Source organism: Vidua macroura, chromosome 4 (assembly GCF_024509145.1).
Source record: "Vidua macroura isolate BioBank_ID:100142 chromosome 4, ASM2450914v1, whole genome shotgun sequence".
In the NCBI taxonomy this organism is placed as follows: Eukaryota; Metazoa; Chordata; class Aves; order Passeriformes; family Viduidae; genus Vidua; species Vidua macroura.
In genome coordinates this window covers 37,157,479-37,179,508 of record NC_071574.1, presented here as the reverse complement: position 1 = coordinate 37,179,508, position 22,030 = coordinate 37,157,479, and the positions used below count along the sequence as shown (strand labels likewise).

Here is a 22,030-nt window from a genome sequence, read left to right as displayed (position 1 = left end):
AGAGCTCAATTAGGTGCTTGTTACTTTATGTCAAATTGCCTCATTTTGGCCTGTCAGGTACAGTTTCTTCAGTAGCACTCTCTGTCTCTGAAGAAATCGAAGTCTGAATTTGCCTTGCTTTGTCCTTCAAACGAAAAAGTTCCTCTAACCAAGGGAAGAGCCTAAGAGTCAAATAAACTATACTGACATAAAGCACATTATGTCTACAAAGTTTTGTTTTACGAAACTCATTTTGTTTTACAGTGACTCATAAAATCATCATCACTTATGGAAAGATGTTATAAATTTTAAAAAAATCATTAATACGCTTTAAGAAACTTATCTACTCAGCCATATGTATTAAATCTAGGAGGCTTGGGAAATAATACATGTAGTCATTTCATACTATCTCAAAATTATTTATTACCAAGTGCACATAAGAAGACATCCTAGTACTTTATATTTTAGCTTAAACCTTGCACTTTGTGACCTATGAATTTAAAAATAACATCAGACCAATTTATTTAATACATACACAAGCAAACACCCTCAAAACACTGTTATTTCTCTGATCTTTTAAAAAAAAATCTAGTTAAAATTCATTCATTCAACCCTGCATACTTATCTGATTGTCTCTCACAGTAAGTAAGGCAGACCTCAATAAAAAGACCATCAATAAAAAGACCATCAATAAAAAGCCTCTATTTTGAGTCTAAGGTCATTTTCATGGCTGAAGAAGAAACAGGATTAGAATTCAGGTTTTTGTCACTTCAAAGCGCATTTTAAAGCACACTACTTCAGGAAAAAACCAACTTGTGACATTCAATTACCCTTTAAACTTCTGTTCCAGAAGTCCTAGTTATCTTATTACCACTTATACTCCCAAGGCACCCCATAGGCTTCTAGGAACCCTCCAAAAGCTCAGCCACTCCTCCCAGTTTTGCATCAGTCCTCAGGTACTTCTCTCAACTGCTGTGATCATTCAAAGACCATTGAGAGGAGCCTCAAACAGACATCAGTTCCCTCAGCATTCATGGGTACATCCCCTCAGGCCCATGGACTTACCATGTCCAGTTTGCTTAAGCATAAAATACTTAATTTTCAAAGACAGTCTTTCTGTGATCTACCTACATCACTTCACCTCTCCTTTTCACTGCAATATATGGTCAGGCTTACACCTCTCAACACCAGCACCTGTACACAATAGAAGAGATGATGGGCAAGATAGTACTAGATCTGACCAGTGTTTGTAATACTGAAATCACAGCTGATAAACAAGGGAGCAAATGCTGTGAAAAAGCTGCTGGGCCTCATGGACCACATGTGCCAACAAGATCAGTAAATACTCATGCCTACTACCACATCCTGTGGCCAGCACAGCCTTCAGAAAATTGGAGCTCAAGAAGCTTACTCATAATCCAGTCAGGCAAAATAGAAGTTGTTTTTCCATTCCAGCACTGCTGCACATCTGCTGTCCTTATTACATGAGGTGCAACAGCTAATTGTGTTGCCATTGAGAATGTACTGCTGAGAATGTACAACCTTACTGAGGCAAGGTATACTGAGGCTCTTCATAAAACCACTATATTAACAACATATATCATCACTTTCATCTATGAACCTCAAAGATACAAAACCCCAGAATATCCCACATTCCACGCAAATCTTAGCAAAGCTGGATGTACTTTCCAATTTTACTGTTGTATTATTTGACAGTTAAAAGTTCAAGCTTTAACCATTGCCAAATGCTAATAGACTTGGCTATCCCAGATGTACAGAACAAGCTGGAGGGTAAATATTCTTCAGAATTCCTGTCCCTATTAAGTTTAGATTTCACATTATGTTTACTGCAGATTGCTATTTTCTCAGCAGTGTGGGAGGATTTACTGGAGCCTAAGTAACATGCAAGGCATCTAAATACACAAGAACTACTTTTCTCCACGTGTATAAACAGATTATTTCTTTTATCAAATAATTTTCAGTAAACAGAAACAGTCCCATCAGGCTTGGACTCTCCCCACTGGCCTATTTAACACTGCAGCCTATTTCTCAATAAAAGGAGAGAAGAGGAATCATCCATCTTCAGCCATATTTTTGCTGTTGCTGCTCTAAAAAAAAAAGACACACAAGCACCCAGAAAGCACTTGGGAATTATTCCATGTTATTTGTTCCTATCAATACATATCCTGCAGAGAAAGTGACAGCAGGCATGACAGAGACAGAAAGCCATAGGTTTTCTTGGGTATAAAATATTCCTGATCCTGTTTTGAGGAGCTGCACTTCAAATGGGATGCCCTGAAGCAATTGCAGAGAACAATCTGGTCAGGCTTGGAAATGGGGACACTGCCTATCGCGTTTTGGACCACATGACTTTCCACTTTCACTACATTTTTCAGCAACTACACAAAACAGTTTGAAAAGCAGAGTAACAATCTCTAGCTTTTCCACTACACACTAAAACCACACCTTGAGTTTAAACAGGTTTCTCTGTGGCCAGATAAATTAAGCTAATACTAGTAATCAGCAGTATGAAGCAATGCAATGTGTATGTGTGTCTGAAGACATTTCTGATTCTCCAAAATGAATGAGAACTAAAAAAGCCTTCTACAGTCTTTGTTTCTTCTGTTACATTTTTGATCATATGGTGGAAGATCAATAGAAATAACCAATTACTTCCATAAGACTTATTAAATATTTGTAAGTTCAGCATACTTAAATGGTTTAGTCTAATTTTTTTTTTTTTTTTTTGCAATGCAGGACAACCCAAACCTGTCTTTAAGATGATAGACTGCAGAGGGAATTAACTAGAATTTATCTTGGAGCATTGGATTAAAGACAAACTTTTAAATTTTAATTTTAGGGACAATATACATAGACTAGATTGTGACAAATGCACTGTATTTATAAAAAGAAAGTAACTAAATGCAATGCAATACTTACTTTTTTAGGGGATTCAGATATGCACTACTGCCTGCCTGTGTATCTAACTATATCCCTTTCCCAAGAGTTTAGTAATACTAGAATTTTTGCAAAGTGTACTAAAACACAGAGATTAAGAGCAACTCCAACTCTGTTAACTCTGCAACTACTCTAAAGAAACACAAAAACGGAGCCAATCAAAAAACACACTGCCCAGAGAAATCCCATTACATATTAATTTTAGCCTCTTTTAAAAATACAATGGAGAACAACCACACTGCATTCAAATGTTTTGAGAGAGAACCATTCAGGCACTGTCTCAGCTTTTGCTACTAAAAAGGAGAGTTTCAGTTATGCAGAACCCATGGAATGAAATTTGGTTTTGCTATTAGAAACAAATAAAACCTCATTACTGTTCAAGACACAGAAGATGTAACCAGCCCGTAGCTAAACACTATTATTTCTTTGATTATGAAAATGCATTTCTTCTGAGGGTTGTGAAAAATTTAATGCCTAAAAAAAATGAGCATAGTTCAGACTTCTAAAAAGGAATACTGTTGAGAGTGACAGTGAAGGGCCAGAACTTCACACATCAACAGCAAGACCAGCAGAAAAGGATTGGAAACACTGACTCCAGCTCATACAAGCTAAAAACCAGACATTACAAGAATCAGGTTGGACATTTTTAATGTACAACAAGAATGCTAAGAATTTCATAACCAAATTAATCTATCTGTGCCCAGAGAAACCTTAAAAGGATGAGATTTCTTGTGATAGATTACTCAGGAAAGCCAAGGAGTATTTGCACATCTGATCTAAGACTATGCAAGACATAAACTCATAGAATAGCTTGAGCTGGAAGGGATTCTCAAGGATATTCAAGGCCCTGCACAGGACAATTCCAAGAATCACACCATTTGTCTTAGACCATTTTCCAAACATTTCTTAAACTCTGCCAGGCTTGGTGCTGTGACCACTTTCCTGGGGAGCCCGATTCAGTGCCTGATCACCCTTTGAGTAAAAAACCACCTTTGATCTAATATCCAACCTAAGCCTCTCTTGATGCAGCTTCATGCCATTCCTTAGGGTCCTGTCACTGGTAACCACAGAAGAGAGATCAGTGCCTGCCCTTCTTCTTTCCCTCACGATGCAGACTGCAGTGAGGTCTCCACTCTCTCTCCTCCAGGCTGAAGAGACCAAGTGATCTCAGCCACACCTCATACAGCTTCACCTGTACATCCTTCATTTTCATGATATTGCTCTGGATGCTCTCCAATAGCTTTTTTATCACTCTTACATTGGGGTGCCCAAAACTGTACACAGGACTCAAGGTGAGGCTGCACCAGCACAGAGCAGGACAATCCCCTCCCTTGCCTGGCTTGCAATGTTGTGCTTGATGCACTCCAGGAAATGGTTATCAGCAATTAATCCACAAATTTTAGATAAAAGAAGACCTGCTGTTGAAATTAAGATATATAAACATGTAAAAATATTTTAAATTATAAAGCCTGCAAATGTATTGGTATCAGGGACTAACTTGAATTCCTTGAGTCAATAATGAAAAGCTTAAAAATGGATTGTCTAGTATAAAAAGACTTAGGAGCTTGAAACAGGATAGGTCAAAAAATTTATATTCACTGTTCAGACTAGATGATTGCAATCCTTCCCCCAAGTCTCATTAAAATCATTATTAGTACGCTATTCAAAATGCAAGTCAGATTCAGTTTTGTTTGTTTGAACAAAGCTGGTATGAATAGCAGAATATTTGATAATGTGGAGAAGATAACAATTCATTTCAACTGGTACATTCAGTATTATAATAAGTAGCATTTCTTTTTCTACAATAGAAAAAAATACTGCCAGCTTTTTCCCTAGCATTAGCTGGTTTGTTGTATTCTAGACTATACAAAGTGGCACAAAGCAGGTGAAAACAGAAGTGAATGAAAACACTCTTCTTGTGGGTTTTGAACTATTTCTTATATTGGTACAGAATTTCTAACCCCTAAATATTAATTCCATTGCTTTCTCTCAATACTACCCAAAACTCAATGTTCCCTTTTACTTTGGCTGACCAGAACTCTTATTTTCACTAAATCAGTCCTGAAACCAAATAAACTGAGGTGATAAGCCTCTTTCAGATTGTTATTTAGAATTAGGGAAAAAAAAAAAAAAAGTTGTTTAGTTTGATTGCTTCTTTGTTTAAACTTAAAGACATGGGTGATTGTGGGCAGAGAACAGAAAATTAGCTAATATAGCTTGGCACCCACTGTGCCAAGGCTTTCACACAAGAGTGGAACAGAAACAAGGCAAAGACTGCTCAGAAATGGAAAAAAATATTCTTTGAGCACAGCTATGAGAGACAGAAAAAAAGCATGGGAGATATTAGAAGGATGCAATAAAAACATATTAAAGATGCAGGAAAAGTCAAGTCAGCCTTAGAATAGAAGTTAACTGTTTCATTTCAGTACAGATTTTTTTTTTTTTACAGCACACATATTTTGCTGTCTTAAAAAGGAAAGAAGAATCAATCATAACATCATGCTGAAGTATTTTAAATATCACAGGAAAAATGAAAGAGTATTATTAAACAGATTTGAAAACTGGATGTTCTCAGAGCTCAATCATCTAAGCATTTGTTTAGTTTTACCCATCCCCCTGCAGAAGGTGTTATTTGCAAATCCTGAGCCCAAATCCCAAAGAAACTCAGAAAAAGAAAGTTTATTTGGATTAAAAAGAACAAGATTTTTCTGCTGTTTTTGTGTACTTCCCAGAAAACCAAACACTTGGAAGTGGTTCTTCAAGTTTCTTTGGTTTGACTTTGGAATATAATATTTTTGAAGTTATTTTAGAAGAATGTAGAAACTAATTCAGCAGCTGTTTTAAGTTTTTATTCAAATTACAGGATTTACCACTTAGTTTTGTAGCATTTGAAGGTTAATTTTATGGATTTTGTCTACTAATGGCAATAAAACCAATCTATTTGGTTCCATAAAACATATCATAGACAGTATTTTCAGGAAATACATCTTCAGCAGAAGATAACCATTTTCCTTGTGCAAATGGCATCCACTAAATAGAGACAGAGGATCAGAACTCAAAGTTTATAATACTAGCATCTCCCATAAATTTGCATAAGATGACAGCTAAAGGCCTCAAAGGAGTAAGAAGCTCCAGAAAGCCAAACCCTTTCTAATGTTCAAAAGCTGGCCAAATTAGACCTGCCTGCTATACCACACCTGATTTATCTACTATAATGTTACTGAAGAGCACCCTTTTCTCAGACAGAAATTACATAATTTTCCAATAGTTTGTCTGAAAGCAACTCTATTAGTGCCATGGTTTAGCCCCAGCCTCTAGCACGAATGACACACAAATTCATAAAGAAAATTAACTCTACCCCAGCCAAAACCAGCACAATGACATGTGAACTACTTGGCTTTTCATACACACTTCTGAAGAGAGGAGACATTTCCAAAAGTGAAGTGCAGTTTGAGACTGGCCATACCTAGTAAACAGCAGCCTAGAGATGTGCTTGTTTCTAACAATAGGTCAGAAAGTATTGTCAGACTCCTGTGTCTCTTGGAAGTTCAAAAAATACACTTGCCTCAAGGTATAGCCACCAGAAGTACTGAGCCCAGCTTTGTCACCTTAATTGACACTACTTAGTAGGCAATTATAGCACAAGAACATTTTTTCTCTTTATCTTTAGATGGTAAGAGATAGAGTCAATTAACTAATGGGCTACTTGTATTATGTGTGTTTAACATAAGGAAGGTTAGAAGGCTATGACTCAAGTCAGTTCATTCAGGACGCTACTAAAACAACCACCATAGGAGATTTCACTGAATGCCACAGGAACCTGGTTGAATTGGAACATGGAAACAATGCAGGCAACTAAGGATACAAACTTCCCAATTGAGATGCTTAGGTGCAAGTCAGAAAAATATCTGTTGGGGAAAAGAGGGCAGAGAAAGTCTGGTGTGGCACTGACTTGTTCCTAATACGCCACTTCTGACAACACATCGCTTCTGGGGACGTGCATGGAGATGTCAGGGACTGTGAGGACAGCAGCAGGTGAGAAAGAAGTTGCCAGAAGACCAATTTACAAAAGCACAAAGGGATGACAAATCTGACAGCTTCCTTTTGTGTCTAGTCATTATCCTCTGCAGTCTTACTAACAGAGGAGGTTGCTTGATGAACACATTTATTGTAACAACAATGTAATCTACCACAGCTTCAAAGCTGTACATCTGAACTCAAAGTTCTTGGAAGTACTCATTATATAATTTCAGCTAATTTGTCAAAGCAGAAAGCAAAGAATGTATATAAAACATACAGCTTGTTAAAAAAAAAAATTCTTTTTACTTAATCCTATGCAAACAATCCTAATATATTGTTTACAAATTAAGACAGAAACAGGTTTTTTTTTCTCAAAACAATGCAACAATTAAATTAGGCAGTTAACAATTAAAATTAAATTAGAAACATTTCTAAAAAAGGGTTCATTCACCTGCTGTGGATTTCTTTTTTTAAACTCTTACTATGCAAATATTCATATACTATTAGTTCTGTGAAAAAGACAGTTACACATTTGACATAAAAATGTATTAGTTGCCATGATGTTTCTCTTCTCCCTGTACTTCTGTCAAGTTCTGAAGTTCAGCTCTGTTCTCTGACAAGTTTTCATATCAAAATAAGTTAAGAAGTGGGATGATATCTTAACATGAATCTTTGTATAATAGAGAGAATTGTATCTGCAGGAAAATACAAACATAGTCATGGAGACAATTAGTTTTGTCTCACCTTTCCCCCATACACTGGGTGCATAACAACCAATTAAAAGAGTGGGAAAATACCAGCTAAGGACACAAATCAAATCCACTCCCTTTTCAGAGCTCAGCTCCAGAATGACTCTAGAGGACAAGAGCCTGGAGCCTACAGCCTACAAAGGCAATAGTGCCCCTTTTCCTGTCACAGATAGGAAGTCTTACTCTTTGTATAAAGAAGCCAAAAATTAAACATGAAAAGCAAGTTAGGTTTGCTGTATGACGATTCTTAGCTCAGTGGTTCTGGTTATTTTCCAGAATAACCTTCATCCCATTTCTCTGTGTTAATATTAATGCTATAGGGAACAATACCATCATCCAGTGTCCCCAAATTCTGCCTGTTCATTGTGCATATTCTGTTTTTACACAATTCTACGCAACATAAATCAGCTGATGTATCAGCACTTGGCAGCTATTGCATTAACTTTTTATGTAACAAAACAGAAGAAACACTCTGTAATCACAGCCAAAAACTATACACAAGTTGTCACTCCGCTCCCCAGCCTAAAGATCTGCAGCTGTTAACCAAATTACAGAACAGGAGAAGCTATGTGAATGCTTTTTAGCCCAATTCACTATACACGAAATTTAATAAAAATCATTCTGTAATGAAAAGAGGCCTTTTATATTCTTAATCAGTTGAGAAGTCACTTTAAAAGACAGAGCAAATAATTTAACAACAGTGGTAAATTTTCCACTTCCTATAAAATGAAATGATGGCTTTTTGTTGACTGTTTATGTTTTACCTTCCTGGGAAACAACTTATCTAGAGATATACAAAGATTAAATCTTAAAATTAAATAGTCCAGGAAACAGTTTACATACTTAGGATGTCGGATGTCTGGCAGGGACCGTTCCAGTGCTATGTTGTTGCTAACAAATATGTTGAAGCCATTTTCCCTATAAGCAGAATCATCATGGTCTTCCTCTGTAAGAGGGTACGGTTTCCCATGTTCACCTTTCCCTATAACAGAACAAAACAATTATTCACCTCAAACTGACAGCAAAAAACGTACTACAAAGACAAAAAGAAGTTACTAACTTCAATTAGTACACTGTGTCTGGAACACTCAAAGAAATCTTTTATTATATTATATATATATAATATATATATAGATATTATTCTACAATATTATATAATATATAATAGTAATATATTAGAATATATAATATTAATATATATTATATATTATAATATAATATATATTATATATTATAATATATAATATTAATATATATTAATATATTAATATATATTATTATATAATATTATATAATATATAATAATATTGCTAATGTCATCAGCAATAGTTCCGTTATTTTCAATACAAAACCAGAAAGTATGTACAAGTAACAAGATGCAAAAGCCCCTCTGAAGTCACCCAATTCATCTAACTTTCCTGTAGCCAGACACACAATCAGGTAAAAGCCATTCTATATAGAAAAATTTCAGTTGTAAATGAAGCTAAGACCTTTCTTTTCCATAGCAAAATTATGAACAAATGGATCAGTTCCAGCAATATGCCTTTCAGTCACTACAAGGAACCTGGTTACTTTACTGAGTTACTTTACGTTACAGCACCCCTAACACCCACCCATGTTTTCAGAATGCAGCTTCAGCATTGAAGTTTGGGGTTCCTCCTTCCAGAAGGAACAATGAGGAAATCAGATGTTTTGCTCTAGGCTCCTTGAACACCCTTGCACTCCTAGGGACAAGACAGATGTACTCAGTGTTTCTAATCCCACAGCACCATAGAGTTGGTTTCAGAAACTGGTCACTTTGTGCTTCCCCAAAGAAATTATCTGCTTGTTCCCTAATAAAGCACAGACTTTTTATTCCAGCTTTTTATTCCCAAGTTAGTTCTCATCATCAGTCACTTGGCTTGCTTAGTACCTACCTCAGGCAACTATACCTCTACCTTTTCCCGTAAGAGAGCAGAAAACAAATAAAAGCACTTCAAAGAAAATCAGAAAATAAAAGCCTTCAATTCTTCTCAGCTACTTTTATTCTTCCCATTCTTGAAGAGGATGTACTCTTCAGAGTTTTAAAACACTTCAAGCCTACGCAGGTTCTCAAGAACATATTCTTTGTCTTACATCTCATTGATCAGATTATAACCTCTCTGTCCTTCTACCACCAGAAACCCTCTTAAGAAAATACCTCCTTTTACCTGGGCTCTTACAAGGAAATTAATCAGCTGGATTCAGTAAGTGATCAAGGGCATGTGATCCTCAGTTAATCAAGAGCAGTTACAGGAGTGGATAAAGAAGAAAGCAACCAGAAGCTGAGAGAAACATCCAGTGATATTCCTAAAGCCCATAAGGCTCTGTTGGTTCCCTCTTGCACTGCACAAGACATTAAAAACACAGACTATGCAATTAAAGGTGCTGTAGTGACTCAATTTTAGACTTTTTTCAGCTAAAATTTTAATTTTTTTATTCCAAAATTTTTGCATATATTTACAATTTCATTAAAATTCTTAATTAAAACAATGTCACTTACAAGGGGGGGAAAATTAATTCCTATCATGAAACCCTTTCTGTTTATGCTATTTCATTACTAACATGTATTTTGTGTATTTTATCCCCAAATAAATATTGTATCAAATGTGATTCATAATAAAGTAACATTAAGCTCATGTCATTCAACCTAAGACAGAAATTTTAGCCCCTCTCTTTCAGCATATATTTTACATAGACCAGAAGTAAATATTTTAACTGGCTATTATTAAGAGTTTTATCCAGGTAGTTACTAATATTGTGAACATTCTGGAATAAATTACCTATATGATTAAAACATACTATTGCAAATATTTTTTTTTTAACCATAAAATTTCCTGTATATTCCAGCAATTTACCCTGTATGAAGAGAGGTGGATTCTTGCTTTGCTTTTCTTAATTGAGTCCATTTGGCTCTTCAGGAGATGAATATTTATCCTAAAAGTTTTCTTCACAATGTCCCTTGCCAGTGAAATTGAAGACAAGCATTTTTAAAACAGTTTTCCATTCTTCCCCATCAATAAGAAGCAATATCACTGTGTATAAACCAAAAGTATAGATGTCATGGTTGTTATCTAGAGCAGCTCAGGAATGGGCAGAACAACTCCCCTGTCATGGTGTGTTAGCATTTACCTAAATTGCTTTTGCACTTATGCAGTAGAGCGCAGCAATGAGGTGCACTAGAAGGCGTGAAGCATGACTCTTTCCTAACACTTTATTAAAATACTCATATATAGCATAAACAGAGGCTTATTGAACATCATGACTATTTCTCCCAGCTTTTTGTTTGCTTGCTCTCTCACCCTGCAGCTCCTCCTGATTAACTAGGGATCATTAGCCAGAGGAGCCATCTATCAGATCCAGCTGGAAGCAATTTGCTAATTTCTCTAAAAGAGCTTTCATAAAAAGAGACCATTCCTTATGAATAACCTTGGAAGGAGAGAAATAAGAGAGCTCAGAAGAGAAGCATTAAAAAAAATTCCGTACAACTTTTGGGCAATCATTAGGCTTGAAGGATTCCCTTTGCAGAGAAAAGTGCCATGTATGAGCCTTCTCAGCATTACAAAAATATCATAAACACAGAAAACTCTCCTGTCACTGATGCACCTTCCTAGATGTCTGACACTAATTGCTATCATCGCACAGTGGTTTGGAGGTGAACCTATACGCCAGGATAAAAAGGGGAAATTTCACAATTCAAGAAGAGTAAAATTCTCGTGAAAAGGACCCTGATTAAGTATAATTTAAAGTATAATTACCGGCTACAGAAGACTACTTTAAATATACTGATAGACAAATAAACCCTCTTATATCGTCTCTTCTGCCTGAAGGCAAAACAGCAATACAGAAAGTGCAACAAGGCTATAAAGTACTGTAGGAACTGGGAGTAAAAAACCCAATGGTGAATTTTCTTGCCTCTTTACAGCTAAAAGGGGTCTCATCCAAATGTGATGGATAAAACCAACCCAGCACTAAGACTTGATACTAAGTCTCTGAGGCTGGTTTACAATTGCAAAGTAAAAATAACCTCATAAACTAAGGACAATCAGAAGTTTTAGTTCAGTATTTTGATTTGTCAAGGAAAGGAGAAACCCAATAGCACAAGAATGACACACAGATTCAACCTGGGCCCAAAAATCCCATCAAAACGCTCCACTGCATGGAAAGCCTCACAGCAATGTTTAATTCATACAGTGCCGTCTTACCTTTGTGATTACAGAATTAATAGTTTGATTTTTAACTCAGTAATCAACGTAAGGAGGCATGAAAATATGCTAGGTTTTCCTCTTAAGGCACTATGACAGTTTTGGAGTCAACATCTCTACGTTGCTTAGTACTGTGCTATTTTTAGAGTTCTAATACAGACAGAGTTCTTAAAATCCTTCTCCATAGGTATTCACATTAAAAAAAAACAGATAAAGTAAGATATTGAAGGCATCAAGATAAAGTACTGGCTTGGCCAACAATTAGATACTCTATAAGGCATTTTAGCCCTACTCAGGGATGTTACAGTCTCCTAGGAAACCATACACTGTATACCTAGCCCTAAAAATTTTCAGTTCTATGCTTGACAACTTGTGATAACTGATAATTCAAGGACACCTCAGTTAGGCATCTTCTGCTTATATATAATGCAGATACAGCAGGAGGAGAATAAGCCCTCTTGTTCAACAGATGGTTCAAAGGGAAGATGACAAAGGTGAAATAAAATAAAAAAGCATTCTGTATACTCAGTACAAAAATCTAATTGCAGAATAATGGCTCTGGATCAGCCACATTGGTATAGTTGCCAGGTACTATAATTATAAAGAGAACAGAAATATTTTTGGCAAAATAGATCGACTGTAAATCAGTTTGAAAATGCAACAGGAGTGCTGCACTACTTCCATATGCAATAGATAGGGGACCTTGCTTAAAACTATAAACAACAAGTCGCAACAGGTTCTCATTTCAGGGTCTTTTGGGGTTTCTTTTGGGGTTTTGTTTTTATAATTCAGATGAACACTATTTATAATTCAGCAGGCATGGTAAAAAAGATTGGCTTTGCCATATAAGTTTAAGAAGTTAAGCAACTGCTTGACATCTTAACACAGGAAGCCAAGTGGATAAAGAACATAAGCCATTCAGTGTCTGTGGGGAAGAGCTGTGTAGAAATCTGAATTATTTACTGTTTATACTCACTGCTATTAATTTACTCAGGCATGACTACACAGCCATACCAAGTCAAGACTATAATTCACATAACTATTTAAGCACAGCCTTTAATTCAAGCATTCAAGCATCCTTTAACCCTAAATCAGTAGTAGGAAATACAAATTCTCCATGTGCTAAATGCTTTAGTACATACAAGGATTTTATTTTAATATGCAAACCTACTAAATAATTTAGTCTTCTTACTTCTAGTGCATTTTAGTATTTTGGATAAGTTAATTCTGCCATTCTTTCTAATATAGATTAGGAATTATCTCTAAATATTCCACTGAGAATCTACCACTGTTCAGCTGTGCTCATCACTCATAAACTCCAAGCTCATCCTCTCTCATGGAAGTTTTCACAGTGGGAACAGATGTTTAATCTTGTCCTAGAGCAATCTTTCAATACAGAACTGAAGTCCCATGAGGAGAGAATGACTGTATTTCTTAGCAAAGGTAGACAGGGAAACATGAATTCCAAATGAATGCAGTCACACATCAGTCTCAAAGAAAGAGTCTGAGAAGTAAAATGGGAAATAAAGATCAGCAACAGAATAAAAATATTTGAGTCAGAGACTGTACAACATTTTGACACATAAATTTTCATTAAAAAAAACTTTTTGACCCCTGCTATGGCAACTGGCCAAGTCAGAGGGCAAAAACCCTGTTTAAAGCAATCTGTGGTATCTTTTACATAATTTCTGAAATTTTCCTAGTGCACAGTTGTATACAAGTCTCCCATCTTTCACTGCAGAGATCAACTTCATATTATTTAGGTAAGTAAAACAGATTAGCAACTCAGACTGCCAGCACATTCTGCTTTTTTGGAAGTGAATTTCCACTTGAGTACTAACAAAATAATTGTATTCCTTATTTTCCCTTTTCCTCACAGACAGGAGGGTAGGGTGCAGAAATGTCCTTCTCCTTTCATATTAGAAAAGGAATTGCTTGTTTTGAGCAAATGCCTTTTGTGGTTTTGCACATTTATGTTAATTTCCAATAAAATGGATGAAAATTTTAATTTAATAAATGCATGAATGATCTTTGACAATTTGTTACGGAGACAGAAAATTAAAACTGCATTTCTCATATTAAAATAATTCCCTTCATATCAAATGGAACTACCCAGCTTGCAAAAAATGTGTAGGTGTATATTTACACTATATAAAATAGCTTTTCAGACCGAGAGTAAGGAATATTTTTTCTAACTGTATGAGTAGTAAAACAATGGAATAGGCAATCCAGGGAACATGTATAGGCACGCAAGAAATTATAACATGCCTCAGAAAGATGATTGATACAACTCTGGTCATCTATTAAGGTGGATTCCAACCATAAATTTCCATGAATGCTATGAGAAATAGGAGGAGAAGTGACTATAGGTTCCCTGGGAGTCCATAAAACTCGCATCAGAAATTGGAGTATATTTATCTCAAGTTTATTCTACTTTTCCTAAACTTCTCAGAGTATTTCACTCAGTTGTACAATTTCATTACCCTAATTTATATTATAGGGAAAGGAATTTAATGGATTTTACATCAATGGAAATAGGATCAAAAGTATCCTTTAAAAAATATTTTATCACTACCTTGTAGCAGCTTAAAAAGGCACTACAATAAGATTTACAACACTTCTAATTATTTATTACATAACTCTGTCAAGGTCTGAGGCAATATAAAAGGCTTTTTCTTAGCATTACAGAAGTAATCAAATCTCACTTATGCAAAAACCTTGTCAAGGTAATCCTGAGCAACAAATTTTCAAGCAAGAATAAATGATTTCTTTATAAATATATAATAGAATTAATTTATTACAGTTTAAATATCAAACTATTAGAGAAAATAATCAAAAATCCACTCAGTTTTCTGTTAGAAAGCATTTAAGTCCCTACTATTTTATCTATGTTCAGATGACAGTAGTACATACAGGTTTTCTTTTCCAAGGATCATGGTGCCCTTGGTAAGTGGTATAGAGATGTTATCAGGAGCAAGTATGAGGCTTTGGCCTCTCTGGATTGCTGCTACAGTAATATGATGTTGGCAGGAGAAATATGAACTAAATTGTTTCTCTCTTCAGGAGTAGCTTTATACAAATAGCATAAAAAGGGCAGAAAAAGGGAGAAAAACCATATAGCTTTAAATTTTGTCATTTGACTGCCTGCTCACATCCAGAACTAAACACTGAACAATCAAACCACAAGAACAAAAATCCAAAAAAACCTTCAACCAACCAAACAAAAAACCAACAGAGAAGAACACGCTCCTTAAAAAAATTTAGAAGAGTACATTCAAATTGTATTGTAGTTGGATCTTTGGAGTATTGTTTGCTTACCATTCACATGAGATAAAAATTAAAGGAACCTGTTACAAACACAAAATGAAATCCGTACTTATAGTAGCCATTCCTCAACCTATAGTGGGTAGGAAGTAGGTAAAGGAAGAGCATTTTCAGGAGAGGAAATGAGAGGCATAAATAGGAACCTCTCAAATGCACTTAATTTTACAGATGTTTGAAAAGCATTTTTTTAAAATGAACATCCAAGTGGAAAAAAAAAAGAGTAAATTACAGCTTTGTATCGATATTAAATATAATTTCCAGATTTCCACAGACTTAACAGGTCTAGGCCAACTCTTCACGTTCATTTAAGATCATAACTTCTGTGTCAGACTGCAAGGGAAAAATGGGACAATATTTTTTTTAAGACTTCATGAAGTAGGAGAAGCTGATTACCAATATTCTGTATGCTTCAAGGACATGCTAGCATTTCATGTGCATTTGTTTGAAGTGGAAACAAGAGAAAATGATACAAAATGACAGTGGGTCAGGCTGAGCAGCACAAAAATGAGGAGCAGTAGTGGCAGTGAACAGAAGATTGTACCAAGTGGAGCAAACAACAGCAACATCTGGCAGAGTGTCAAAAGCCCCAGGTCACAGCACACAGCTCTGGAAACTTCAGCTGGGGCTTGTTGCCTCACAGGACTTCACAGTTCCCAAGAGTAAGGCAGGCTTTGGCTCAGGAATGGAGAAAAATCAGATGGCCTAGCTGTTGCCTTGACAAAGTGAATTGAAAAATTATTATTGTCATAACTTTGGGAATTAGCTCTTTTATGTTACCTGTTTATCTGTAATAAAATATTGTTTGCGGAGTTAATTAATTTGCAAGAAGAAAAAATTAGCTCAGTGCTCTTGAGATTAATTCTTGCAGGTATCTAGGCATTTTACTAGATGTCGCTTTAAAATGCAACCTGGCCTTCACTGTTGGCAGTGGTGTCCCAGCAGGAAAAGGGCATTATACAGGTAATCATTAGAAAAATCCAACTCTGTATCTTTCAAATAACCAATATGAAATGATTGATACAGAAACAAGAAACTGTGGTTTATCTTAAATATGTGCATTTTTTTCAATTAGTAATTTTCAATTAATTAATCAATAATTAATTTCTAAATCTTACAGCCTGTGCTTTACGGTGTATTAGAGTAAATTACCCCTCCCCTTTTTCATTCATTTGAAACATTAAAAATGCAGCCTCTAATTTCCAACATGGACATTGCAGAGTAAAAATACAGTGTGCATGTGTATGAGGGAAATGACTGCTTTAAAATATATCATGAGGTAAACCAGTGGGATTGTTTTGTTTTAGCAGAAGAATGACAGCATATGAACCCTGAAAAGCCAACTGTCCAAAGGCTGGAATAAATATTTCACAAAAATATGCAATATAATTTTTCTTAAAAGATACGGCTTTTAAAACTTGCTGCAAGTACTACCATAGCTTGCTGGGTGGAAAGACTCATTCAAACCCCTCATTTCCACTTTAATAAAGCTAGCAAAAATAAAAGAAAAATCCAGATCATACTATTTGGTTTGTCCAGTGTGTTTAGAATGCTGCAGTGTACAATGCAAGATAAGCAGCAACACATGCTGTTTTGATATGGGCTGCTCTATCACTGCAGCAGAGAAGCAATATCCTCAGTAGTATTCTGCAGGCTGAGCTGAATCTAATCATAACTCTGTAGCCAAGGGATGCACAGTACATCTTCTATTTAGTCTAACTACTTATCACCAAATGCCACAGCCACTAGAATGTTTTTTTTTTTTCATTTAACATTAGACTGGCTGTAGACCATTAATCAGAGCCAAACACTGAATGAGCAAGCACGTGAGAAACAGAATTCAACCATAAAAAAGGCTTCACAGTTTCAGTTAGTAACTGAAGGACCTGCTAGGATAAAAAGTATCTACTATGCAACATGACCTGGAAAAAAAAATCTACTAATAATGGTAAGGTGTTTGTTTCTGTACTTAAATGAATTAATTCATACAAAATGCCTCAAGAATGGCATTCTAATAGTCTCTAATACCAGAAAGTCTTATCTAATTAATGTGTATGGTCAAGCTGATATCTTGAAAAAGCTCAAACCAAAGTGCCCATAACAGGGTTAGATACAGGAACCAAACAGATCCACAAAATGAATGTAAAACTACAGTTACACAGGTAGTGTTTCAGAAAACCCCAAAATACAAAATGATAGGGTCGTAACAGCTGTAATTAACATAAGAGTTATCCTTGCTCCTCTATTTTTCTTCATTATAAGACATATTATAACCATGTGCTGTTTACCATATACTATCACAGGAAAAAAAAAATAGGATGTTACATGGAACAAATTTCTTAATATGGAATCTTTTTTTTTCTTTATTTTTTTTTTCATGAATTCAACCTAAACTAGCTCCAGAAACTGGCTTTATGGCTGCCACCTGAAGAAGATGGAATAACCTGTAAAAAATGAGTGTGAGTCAACAGTGTACAACAACATAGTCACTCTTGTACGTGAAGCATTATTCCGTGCTGTGTATCTGTCACAACTGCCAGTAAATTTGGATTTAAACTGTAGGACCCCTACAGAAAGTTTTGAAACAAAACAAACCACAAACACCCGCAAAAAAAAAAAACAGCAACAACAAATACATAAATATATATACATACATATATATAATAACCATTGTTACATATGGGGATAGTAAATATTCACAGTTAAAGTTTGAGGCAGACCCAAGAAGCAGAACTAAGCCATCTGATTCCCCACATGGTGACTCAGTGACAAGGACAAACTCATTCCTTCTGTAAATCTGAGAAGAATGCCAATGAGGAAGCAGCATTTGCTCACTCAGGGCAAGTTTCCCAGTTAGTACAGAAATGGTGTATTGCTTTCTCAAGAGTGTTTAGACTTATACATTATAAGCTGAGTATGCAACTAATTACCAGGGATAATATAAAAAAATAGGTACTCCTAAAAATTCAGAGATATAAGAATTATCATCAAGGCAGGCAATATAAAGACATATGAACAACTGACACAAGCAATGCCATGTTCCTGGGACTGGCCTGCCTATGTCCTTCTGCTTTACTTAGAGCAAAATGCATTTTGTTCTATCACACCCAAAGTGGCACTCTGAATCTCAATGCTCTTCTTTTTTTCATGTTTTCTTTTGGCAAATAAGACACATTACTCTTGTGAAAAGTTTTCAATACTACATATACTGCTCCATATATTCACTATCACTGCACTTCCCAGCCACTGCCTTTCCTTGTTCTTATAAAAGATTCTAATGCTGCAATCGTTAGTATTGCCTTTTATCACTCATTTTTAAATGCATGGTTTTTAAAGTGGTTGAAAACACATTCTTTATTTTAAAGAGCCTTACAAATGACTGACATTCCTGTGGTAAGGAGAGCTAAAGTTAATGCTTGACCTGCTCTGAGCACAGCACAGCTCCCCATAGCCCTTTTCCTCCCTTGCCATTGATTCACATCTTTCTGAATAATACAAGTCTAATTAATGCCAACTATTTTTCAAATTCCTGACACAAATTTGAGCAAATTTCCTGTACTAAAGTCAGCTGAAATTTCCAGTCAATATGTGCTTTCAAATCTTGCAGAGGCAGAAGTGGAGACTTCAGGAACCACCTTCAGCCAGGATCTGTGGGTATTCTCAGCTCAGTCAGAGAGAAAGAGAAAGGTTTTTTAACCAGGCGAGAGCCTGGGAAACAGTTGGGAAAGAATGCAAATAATTCTCTAATCTATCTTGTTGTTCACATTGTTTAGAGGTATGTTCTGCCACCGTGTGTATTCGCTGCACACCAATGGTGTGAGATGTTTTTACTCCAAGACCAATGAAATTAGTCCGCACGATGTTCTCTATATATAGAGCGGTGCATTTGAAATAAATCTGAGTTCATTTTCTTTGCCTTCTAATCTGGAGTTCTCTGTTCCCGTCCTGCTCAACAGCGTCAAGGATCTGAACAGATTTTCAACTAATTAGTTTAAAATATTTTCTATTCAAAAGGACAACTCATCACTTACAGAACACAACTAAACATTTATCCCAAGGCCACATTTATGCATAATTCAGTTGGAACCCAATATGTTCATTGGGAACTTTTCTGAAAAAGTTAGCTTATTGAAAACTGATGTCTGGATTCAGCTAAAAGTATTTTCTGATTTTTTTTTTAATTGTTGATATCTGGGTTAAGAGAAACAAATAAAAATATTTTGAAAGCCAAAATTTTAAAATTGCAGTCTTTTTTGGTTTTTTTCCAAAATCTTATATAAATGACAGAAATTAACTAATATTAATAAAGGATAGACATTCAAGTTAAAAACTTTGGTTTAGAACCAAAACAATACCTTTTAATTTTATCACAGACAGAAAAAAGTGTAAAATACCAGCCCAAAGTCTTACATGGACACAGCTCAAAATTTCAGGTGTATATAAAGAAAGTCCCTAAAAATTTCTTTCTCACTGAGAAAATTAAAAGAAATGTTAAATTCCATTTTGCAGATTTATGATGTATTTATGCAGCACACAGTAACTCTGAATTCTACTTATGGCTGTAGTATCAAGAGCCACTCAATAAATTCATTTTTTGAGGAGAAAGATCTTTAGCAACCATGTTAAGACAGCAAGCATACACAGCCCACCATAACCACAGGTAACAGAGAAGTAGGATGTAAATCAGAGACTTATTTTAATTGTAGGTTTTGTTTCAGATGTATTAGCAGAAACTCCACCATTACATTTTTCGGGTATATTTAAAACTAGAAAAGCATAAGAAAAAAGTCACCACACCTTACATTTTCCAGAGAGGAAAAAAACCCCACTTCGTTTGTCTATTTTCTTGCTATTAATTCATCTCTGCATGTCATATGATTTACCTTAGAGAAATTGTTTCTGCATATATTTATTTTTTTCCTGTACTTGCTTAAATAGTAAACCAACATCCTTACAATAGTGAGAGGAAATTACGACAAAGGACCTTAACTGGATTAAGAACTGATGTTCTGTTGTGGTGGTTTGACCCTGGCTGGATGCCAGGTGCTCACCAAAGCCACTCCATCACTCCCCTCCTCAGCTGGACAGTGGAGACAAAATATAATAAAAGCCTTGTGGGTTGAGATAAGGGCCGGGAGAGATCAATCACTAACTGCTGGGGTAAAAGAGACTCAAATTGGGGAAAAATTATCTTATGGCCAAAAAATGCTCAGGGTCTCAAAACTTCTATGTCTGACTTCAGAAGTGTCCAAAAAAGAAGAAAAAAATATGAAAACATGATCATTATCACCATTTCATGAGAAACTTCATGAGACTGTTTCCATGTTTTAAGAATACCTATAACAAAACTTAAATATGCATCTTGATTTTTTTTTTTTTAATCTGAGCATTTTTCCACTGAAATATCTGGCAAGTTTTACTATTTACATTTCAACACCACCTGCAGAACTTTTTTAACAAGATTGCCTAAAAAAAAAGTAAAAAAGTCTATTTCTACCTTGTAGCCAGCAGAACTGTCACACAGGTTTGAAGAACAAAATGTCACTCCTGGAAATGTGGTTTCTTTTTCTACTTTCTTTGTATTAGGAGGAGGATAGATTCCCCATGACAACACTTCACTGCAAGCATATAGGGCATAAAACTTTGTGTTGTTACACAATCCCATCCAAAAAGTAGCTCTGTTTCAGAAGCAGTGATTACAGGGCATAATTTGATGAGCTAGTGTCTATAAAGCAAATGGTAGCAAAACAATCATACATCTCTGCCTTTTCACATATATTCACTGGATGTCAGACAAATGGTTTCACCAGTCCAATAATTTTCCTCTGTCAGCTTATTTAATGAAAACAGGAAGGAAAAGAAAGAAAGTCACCTTACACATATTTCAGTCATAAACTGCATTGAGATAACTATACTAGACTTCTGTACTTGCAAACTTAATTCATATTCTCAAAAGAAAGAAGCTATGACAGAAAAGCAGGCGCTATTTATTGGGTTGGTTTGTTTTGTTTTTTTTTTTTCAGGAATCCCAAGCATCTTGTTGGCTTCTTGAAGACCAAAAAGCTAAAAACAAGACTCCAAAAATGTTTTCGTGAAGGTAACCATGTCCCCTGCTTCTCTGTATTTGAGTTTTCACAGCAAACTAAGCAATGCTTCTTTGTTCCACTGAGTCAAACAATAATTGCCCTGAAAATGTTTAAGCACAAAGAGGAAGATGCCTAACAGAGCCAAAAACCGAACCATCATTCCAGAGTGCAAATGCCAAATTAAAAGATCCATTTTAGCTGAGAGGTCTTTTCATACCCTCCCTCCCAAAACAACCCCAAACAAAAAATTTCTGAAGTCAGGTTTCCTCTTTTTTAAGACAGCAACTCTATTAAATCCCCAAGTATTACCTGTTAAATACATTCACCAATATCAGCTCTTGATCACAATTACTGATGTAAGTCCCTGAAGACAGGTCTTCACTGCTATACAGAACAGGAAATACTATACTTGGGACTATCACAAGCAAATGGCATCTGCTTCTTTTTTTTTTTTTTTTTTTTTTTTATTTTTGCTTTGGCTTGTTTATTTCTTTCTTTTTAAAATTGTGTGAGCACTCAGATCAACATTCAAATACAATGGGAGAAGGTACTAGAGAGTAAATTTTGGTTTGTTAAGGATTTGGAACCACATATCCCCACACAGATAAAAGTATAGCGAAAGATGAAAACCTAGCAACTTTAATAATTTTTCTAGGAGGGCACTTGAATTCTGGGTAGTAGTTTCATTTGAGAA

The 22,030-nt window shown here is 35.5% G+C and overlaps 1 protein-coding gene across 1 annotated transcript in view; it reads right to left on the bottom strand.

Moving 5' to 3' along the window:
- The window catches only part of GALNTL6 (polypeptide N-acetylgalactosaminyltransferase like 6), a 433,763-nt gene that overhangs the window by 242,247 nt on the left and 169,486 nt on the right, over positions 1-22,030 (bottom strand). Inside the window, exon 3 of the mRNA XM_053976466.1 lies at positions 8,550-8,688. Coding sequence (XP_053832441.1) covers positions 8,550-8,688 — 139 coding nt within the window. The remainder of the gene's footprint in view (positions 1-8,549; positions 8,689-22,030) is intronic.